At 34.9% G+C, this 9190-nt stretch overlaps 1 protein-coding gene across 1 annotated transcript; it reads right to left on the bottom strand.

Annotated features, from left to right (window-relative positions):
* Window positions 1-477: 477 nt before the first annotated feature.
* On the bottom strand, window positions 478-8167 carry LOTGIDRAFT_127110 (hypothetical protein; the record flags this gene model as incomplete). Its single annotated transcript, XM_009063228.1, has 5 exons — window positions 478-682; window positions 2031-2295; window positions 3258-3356; window positions 4904-5058; window positions 7983-8167. Coding segments are annotated over 5 exons (909 nt in total), but the record flags the coding sequence as incomplete, so codon positions are not given.
* Window positions 8168-9190: the final 1023 nt, after the last annotated feature.

Raw genomic sequence — 9190 nt, 5'->3', positions numbered from 1 at the left:
ATTTGGCTGTATCATTAAACAGCGGTCGTAATTAATATTGACTCGAATTTTCTAGAATAACCTGCTTTACTGCACTGTGCCTCTCATATGCAAACCATGTTATGGTACATTAGAACCCCGGTTCCAAACCTGGGGTGTTTTCACCCCCTATGGGTGTGGAATTAGGTTGTCGGGCTGTGGCCAACTGGTGTAGGAGTAGGATTTATTTTGAATTGGATGAAACAAATTTTGGGGGTGTGAAAGGTCCAGGTGATTGCTCCAAGGGGGTGAAGGCTGAAAAGGGTTGGGAACTACTGCATTTAACAGAACCTTAGTGAAAATGCTTTTGTCGATTAATATGACATATGGGCAGTATTAATTATGTGGACTATCGGAATGCGATGCCAAGTTGACTAGTTTACTTTGTGGTCCAAGGTCAAACGTTGAAGGGGTTCCAGTTGGTCTCTTCTATCATTCTGTCTTGCAAAAAGTTCGAAACTATAGTGACAACCTACCAGTGCAATTTGTCAGATGATAGAGCATTTTACATCTTTGAGTGAATGCACGATTACATTTAGGACAATTGACTCGGATATTCAAATGCTTTTCTCTGATATGACGGGACACACTGCGACGATAGGCGAACAATTTACCACATTCTGGGCAGGGAATCCGATGAAAAGCCATTTCCGCATCGCTTACACTTAATCTTGTGCGTTCCTACAATAGAAATTTTAGACAATGATTTGCGATGGTAAATTGGTGTTCTAAGTCTATGAATAGAGGGCAACTAATCAATATATCTACTCTAAAACATAAATTTAAAAAAGAAATTTGGTCAGTCGTGTGTCCTCATGCTGCGATAACAATAAACAATATTACAGCCGTTAGACCACATTGCTTTCTTTAGTTTCTATGGCAATTAAGGCAAACATCATGAACCACATAAAAACATGAAAGATCGTATCAACTACATTTTACCTTGGTCATTGGTATTTTGATTCGGAAAAGGAGACACAATACGTAAAATAGCAGCGATAAACTATCAACTAAAAAATACACAGCCTGGCCTACTAGATCCAAACACCAGCAATAACACAGTCTTTATGAACAAAAATCGATTACTTACACAGAAATAGAATTCTTAAAAGTTTTCAAAACAAATTATAAACATTAAACATTGGGCAACTCCAAGAGGAGCACATCGAGAGAAATTTTACTAATACAATAGCGTTAATCTGACTTTCATTTTCACTATTCAATGTTATTGTCCAATGCAATTGAGCAGACGATTTCGTAGCGTCAACAACTCCGACCTGCATCATTTCCAATTGAAAGCTGGCTGGTTAATGTAGACACCTAACCCATTCCCCCCTCCCTTTTTGAAGGGGGTTTATTTTCAAATCAACCATTTCCGTGTATCCAACATTTGGTTCCCCTTACGATCAAACAATAACAATAATAGTAGCTTATTTGCTCGTGCTGTTATTACCGATATTTGAGCACCATTGGTAATGAGCGAAAGGATACTGGTCTGGAATTGGCAACGGCGTAAACTTGCAGTTTACGTTTAATTGCAGGCAAAGCTGATATCAGATTAAGAAGCCACTCACCCACCCTAGGACTAATCGGTCCTAGTTATAAAAAACACATGAACATTAATTGTCGATTTTATTGCTACCATAAATGTAAAAGTGTGACCAGATTATTTGTGGATTATTAATTGTGACTAGTCATCGATAACGTTTCTAACTTTTGTCATAATTTACCTACAGTAAAAATCTGGCAATGATTGTCATATTGGCAAAGTCTCTGGACCAATTACAAATGCTGAAATCACATGAAAACATGTTGGTTTTACAAATGTTTGTTTTTTTCTTGACCAGCAGTTGATGTTTTTCGACAGAATACTGTGTACATGTGTATTTCCATAGTCTCCACTGTAATATCAACTGAAAGAATCACACGACAGCATAAACTCAATGATCACTAAACCAATGTTTTATTCGTAATGCTCTATGTTTTCGTTATCTTCCGTTCGAAATATACACTTTTTCACATGACTTTTCCATCCACATTTCCATGCAAATTTCCGATTGCATGGTCTATATGGACATTCATATTTCTTTTCTCCGTTACCATGCACATTCTCTACGTGTAGGCGAAGCTGAAATTTGTCTCCACATGACCGACCACAGACTGGACAGATAAGCTTATTATTTGTTGGGTCATGTTTGGTCATGACGTGACGCCGTATGTTATAGAATTTGGGCGAGGAATAATTGCATTGTTTACATGTATAAGACTTCATATGCACTATTCGGTCCGGTTGTTCAGAATCGGCATATTGCACCGTGGAAGCTGTACATATCTTTTCTCGATCTTCAGGGTCGGCAGTTTGACGTTGTCTTTTATAACTAGGCATGTAGACTTGTTCATAATAGTCCTTGAAAAAAAGAAAGAAAACAAAGAGATTTATTCAAATTGTTTATTAGAATAATTCTAGATATACATTCCACATTGGTATATACACATTATACAGAAAATAGCGAAATAATTTACATTACTTATATCACAACAAATTAATGATATGAACTTGTTTGTTCACGGGTTATATTTGGCCAACAGAACATACATATTATGAAAGACATTCTTTAAGAATGGTAATATTAGGCTTGGCTCTTACAACCTACGTTTCGCATTTACAAACTGACGATGTCACTCAAGATCTACACTTACATACGCATTAGAAACTAGCAATAGTACTTCAAAACCTTCTCTTACAGACTCTCTTACAGACATACCAACAGAACTTCAGAAACTACCCTTACAGACACATTTTTCATTGTCAACAGAGCTTCAGAAACTACGCCTGGAGCGGACATTACAAGTCAATATTTGATAACATGCCACAATATGATGCAGTAATAAGATTTGTGGCAGTTATTGAAAAAAAGCCTTAAGCCTTTGCGTAATATTATAGTGAATGTCAACATTTTCAATCAAATCAGCAACTAGATGGATACAGGTCATCTGGCAATGCACCGCATCAGATAATTACAGAGCAATTGATTATATTTTAGCAGATATTGACAGAGGTTGAAATTCTAGTTTTTATCATTTGGAAGGAAGACCCGCTTCCAGAATCCTATCTCCTATACCGCCCTTCTTTTTAAAATTTTTACCCCAACTCTGCATTGAAACACCTTTTAACAAAGACAAACAAAATTCCTACTGTTTAGAGTCTAAAATCTTCAACAATGAAGCCCTTTCTTTACATTTCCTCATATGAATTTGCATAGTTGACTTTTGGGTGAATTCCTTTTTACAAACTTGACAAGTGTGACGAATGTTTAGATGCTTTTCTTTGATGTGTGCTGGGAGATTTCGCTTATATTTCAGAACTTTTCCACAAACTGGACAAGAAACTTGATCATAACAACGTAACTTCTTTATCTACAAAACATAAAGAGAAAATTTCCTTAAAATCTGATCAAATCCTTCGAATGTATGTGTTCTAATCTAATTTGAACAAAAATGAATCACTTAAGAGCATATTAAATCCAACGTAACGTTTACCCCGTTTTTTATTTACATATTTTATAACCACTGCATAGGAATTGAAATGGCCCATTCTTATACAAAATATTATTAAACGAAAACTATTCAAATGTCTATAAAATAAAATGGTCCAGTTTTATACAATATATTTTTTAGATATACATGTATACTGTTGCCAATGTCAATATATTTTGAAATGATCCGGTTTTATACAATAGACTAGAAATTAGAACCTTTATCCATTGTCAAAATATTCTGGAATAATCCGGTCTTATACTTTTTAATATTAAAATATATCCTGTACCCAATATCCTATGCACTGAAATGATCCGGTTCTATACCATATACATGTATTATCAAAATATATCCTGTACCATATGTCTCTATGCATTTAAATGATCCGGTCCTATACCATATATTTATTTTTGTTATCAAAATTCATCCTTTACCCGTTATACATCTGCATTGGAATGATCCGGTTCTATACCACAATATATATATTTATCAAAACATATCATATACCCAATATCCCTATATTTTGAAATGATCCGTTCTATACCATAAACATGTACATGTATTATCAAAATATATGCTGTATCCAATGTCCCTATATTTTGAAATGATCCGATAATACACAATATATTATCAAGATATATCTATGGCAATATAATAAATAAACTAAGAACTAACGATCCGAACTGCAAAACGGAACCAGGCATACAAACACCATATTGGCAAAACATTGGTAGCAGCTTATAAATTTTTCACATGAGGAGATCAATCATAGGTGAGTAAGTATTTCGTAATGAAACTTGGTATCAGGTGTCTAGTATTTTAATACAATATATTATTTGCCCATTTCCAATATATTTTAAATAAACGAATGAACTTATCAATGCACACGACACCTTTTTAAAATATCACCAAATCAAATGCTTAACATAGAGTATAAAATCACAAAGGCACTTAACACATCGACACCATACAATCTCAAAAGGACGGGATCACATAAAACCTAATAAGACAAATGACTCTATTGGCATTCTTCAGTCGATACACAAGAAGAATACAAATGCTTGTTCGAATAAATAGTTTAATTTCTCCCATGTTCAAAAGACTGACAGGATGGGCCAAGCAACCGAAACCGCATCTAGTACAACAAGCTGTGCAAGTAAAAGATTACTCAAAAGTTGGAATCGAACGTTGGTCAAATTGGTGAATTGGTCTCATTTTAGGTTTAGCTTCCGAATTCCAAAGTCAAAAATGACAATGTTGCACATAATGCATAATTAATTTGAAATTTGTAACTACTTCATCCAAAAGAGTCTTTGTTACATAAGTTGGTTTTCTGAAGCCTCTTTACACCGATCCTTATGTTTCAACATGGCAGCTTTTTGAGTGAACTGGCGAGAACAAATTGGACAATTAACCCTATAGTTAAAATGTCTTTCTTTCATATGGCGAATCATACTTCTTTTATGTCTAAAAAATTTACCACAAATTTGACACGGTACACCACTTGCATCAACCTAGAACAGAAAAAAATAAAGTTTCTTATACTAATTGACTGCTTATTCTTCTTAGGTCTTAGTCTTTTTCATTGCTTTAGTAAAGCTGCCTGCAGTGATAATACCCAATTCTTCTTCTTAAGATTACTTGACATAAGTGTCAAACACAAATCATTCGAGCGAATAGATTTTTAAAAAAGAAGATTGTAGATTTTTTCCTATAATAGGACTATTTTTTTTTTTAGGAAATTCGTGGTCTAAGTGATAAACTGTTCAAGGTCTAAGTGATAAACTGTTAAGGTCTAAGTGATAAACTGTTTAAGGTCTAAGTGATAAACTGTTCAAGGTCTAAGTGATAAACTGTTTAAGGTCTAAGTGATAAACTGTTTAAGGTCTAAGTGATAAACTGTTCAAGGTCTAAGTAATAACTTGTTCCAGGTCTAAGTGATACACTCTTTAAGGTCTAAGTAATAAACTGGTTAAGGTCTAAGTGATAAACTGTTCAAGGTCTAAGAGATAAACTGTTTAAGGTCTAAGTGATAAACTGTTCAAGGTCTAAGTGATAAACTGTTTAAGGTCTAAGTGATAAACTGTTTAAGGTCTAAGTGATAAACTGTTTAAGGTCTAAGTGATAGACTGGTTAAGGTCTAAGTGATAAACTGGTTAAGGTCTAAGTGATAAACTGTTCAAGGTCTAAGTGATAAACTGTTTAAGGTCTAAGTGATAAACTGTTCAAGGTCTAAGTGATAAACTGTTTAAGGTCTAAGTGATATCCTGTTTAAGGTCTTAGTGATATCCTGTTTAAAGTCTCAGTGGTAATCTGTTCAAGGTCCAGTAAGTGTTGAACTGATTTAAAAATATCAGAAGTTCGGAAACAATCAAATGAAAATTATTTTGTGACCATCAGCTTAAGGTGTTGTAAGGCAGACGAAAAATAACCTCCTGTAAATATCTAATCTTAAACCTCCTATTAAATCACAAAGTTTTCTATTTTTGACAATTCTATCACTGTTATTCCAATGCTTGAAGAAACACTGGGTATGAAAAAAATGAGTTAACCATTCGGCATAGGTCAACACGTTTCTATCATGGCCGTTCAGATGGGACAGTAAACCGAGGATCAATTCATACGTTTACGGCAGGTGGAAATCTGCAACAAGTGGGTCAATGTAGCTTGTTATGGCAATATTATTGCTAACTGCATGGCATTGTTGATCATAATTAGTACATAAGGACAAAACAACATATGTATAACTTCAATGTATTTCATTTGACAATAGAAACAGTTACAATTATATTATCTTTGTTTCACCTTATTAAACAACACATTGGAAAGAAAATTGCACTCTCCGAAATGGGGAAAGAGGTGCTGAGTTGACAAAACCAATCGTAGGGTTGCATAATGTTTTGCAGAGAAATTAATTTAAATTTAAATTTAATTGTATACAGATATCTTTTTATAGCATCATAAACAGGGCAAATTATCACTACCGAGGATCTGTCCATCGAGCACACATAGTTAAATAGATAGTTAGTTATGACACGACTCCACACTTGTTTTTTTGAAACATCATCAAAAGGTCCAACTTGAATGCAAAATGGGGACCTCGCGAGTTGCGAATGTCGGAATCTGTAAGCCACAAGATTATCAACGACTGCTAGCAACTGACGGAATCTGCCAACAACAGGATTGTCAACGACTGCTAGCAACTGACGGAATCTGTAAGCAACAAGATTGTCAACGACTGCTAGCAACTGACGGAATCTGCCAGCAACAGGATTGTCAACGACTACTAGCAACTGACGGAATCTGCCAGCAACAGGATTGTCAACGACTGCTAGCAACTGGCGGAATCTGCCAGCAACAGGATTGTCAACGATTGCTAGCAACTGGTGGATCTGCCATCTGTTGATCATGTTATAATTTCTAGAATTGAAGACGCATTTCTCGATGTTCCTTTCGCTTTGATTCCCTGTGATGCTTTGATTTCGTTCGACCTGAACTTAAGGCAAATACGGATAAAGGCTGCCTTCTACCGATTTTCATCGTATCAAAAAGGTTTGTTCGATGGTTTATAACTGAAAGTTTTACATTTTCTAACATGTTTGATATATGGCCCTCTATCGGTAAAGAAGGCTGAACAATAAGGGCATGAGGCATCAATATGCATTCTTCGTATATGGCGTAAAATATTGAATCTCTTATTGCTGGTCTGGTCACACGATGGACAATAGTAGATAGTTTTCCCATTCACTACAGATGACATGACTGGCATTGCCTACAAAACAAAATAAAATTTTATTGGAAATTATGCAAGTACTTCTTCAATTTTATCTTGGTATTTTGTTACGTTCCTGAACAAACTATATTTCAGAAATGCAGTAATGGTGAATACGTAGTTTATTACTCCTACAATTTCATGAATAAATGAAATTAAGTTTTACGTACTACTTTCCTGCACCTGTTTGGACTATTGGAATTCAATAAAGAAATCGTTTTCGGTTATTAATGAGTTATTTAAATGCTTTGTTGTATTTTGCCAGTTTCAACAGCTATTTATTTAAGACTAACGAACTAATAGGACTCCTTTATTGGCTTCAATTAACTATGTAAATCCCATATATGCGAAAGGTACTGAATAAAACACAAAACAGGCAAAAAAAAACTCGCATCAATTCACAATTTTAATATTCATTACAACTCAATAACGTTAGCAAATATTGCTACCGTAACAGATTAAATAACACTTTGTACTGGTCGAAAGTTTCAAAACTGAAATTTGTTAACAATGATTAGTCTTATTTGTAACAAAGTCACATACTTTTCAGTATCTGTATGTTCAAGGCACTAAAAATTGTTTATTAAAATATGTCTTTGAATAGCTTTGTTTTCACAGTTATAAATATTAACGAAGTGAACATAGATACAACTACATATTTGTCTCTTTTACTGCTTGGCAAGAGCGTAGATGTATTGTCATGTTAGATCTCTGAGTGAACAGTCGTCCACAGAACTGACAAGGCACTCGGATGTTCAGATGTTTCTCTCTAATATGCCGCTTGACACTCCCTTTCAACTTGATGCCTTTACCACAAATTGGACATTTATAAGGGAACTCATCTGATGTTTCGTTTCTTACCTACAAGAAAAGAGGAAATGGTATCACTTTCGATGTTCAACTACAGTGTACTCTGTGTAATTCGACATGCATTTGGACCATATAATATGCATATTATTAGGACTAGTGCTTAACATATATTTTATTTGCAATTATTACCTTAATGGATAAGTTCAGTAATTAAGTGAAATAGTAAACGCAATTTGAAGGTAAGCTAATAGTATCGGCATACTTTTGTGCTGGAATTGTTCATGCAATGTTAAATTAAGGAACTGTGGCCAATATACCGGGAATCGAGTCTACTCTTTTCTTATTTCCAACGGTTGAAAGATGTTGAACATGCACAGCAGACAGACAGGACATCTATTTATTGTATCATCCACTTGACTTGATGCATTTTCAACGCCAATCCCTCTTGATAGAGAGAAACCAGGATAAAACTCTGGGTCTCCCGATTAGCGGTTAACTTCCTTAGTCATGCGCGATCCATCAGCAATAATGAAAGTGGTTCAGATCAACAAGCTCACCAAGATGCATGATCGTCACTGGCTTCTATCACTGATAAGGAGGGCTGGGTTAAAACATCCGAAGTTATTATCTGGACGATGTCGTAATCAAACCACGGAAACTCGGGTTAGGGAGTAGCAGGGACATTTTTCGGGTATATTTTTGGACTATAATGCCTGCTTTACGGACCGTCGTCGTAGAAGTCGAAGTATGGCTAAAGGTGGAAATAGACGAGGTATGGTAGAAAATGCCAAACGTATAAGGGCCGTTACCTTGTTAATTTGCTTCTTCCATTTTCTACTGAATTGATAATCTCGGACATCGTGCCTCGTTTATTCCCACCTAATGACTACCAGCAGATGCAAATATGAGTAATAAAAGTAAACCTATGTCTATAAACTTTATTTAAGTATTTCTGCGACCATAATAACAATAATACAATAGTTTTTGATTATCATACTAAGTGAGGTACTCCAAAAAATAGTACTAAAAATGATATTCACATCTTAAAGTTAT

Source organism: Lottia gigantea, assembly GCF_000327385.1.
Source record: "Lottia gigantea unplaced genomic scaffold LOTGIsca_56, whole genome shotgun sequence".
NCBI lineage: Eukaryota > Metazoa > Mollusca > Gastropoda > Lottiidae > Lottia > Lottia gigantea.
This window is presented reverse-complemented; position numbering and strand designations above follow the sequence as displayed.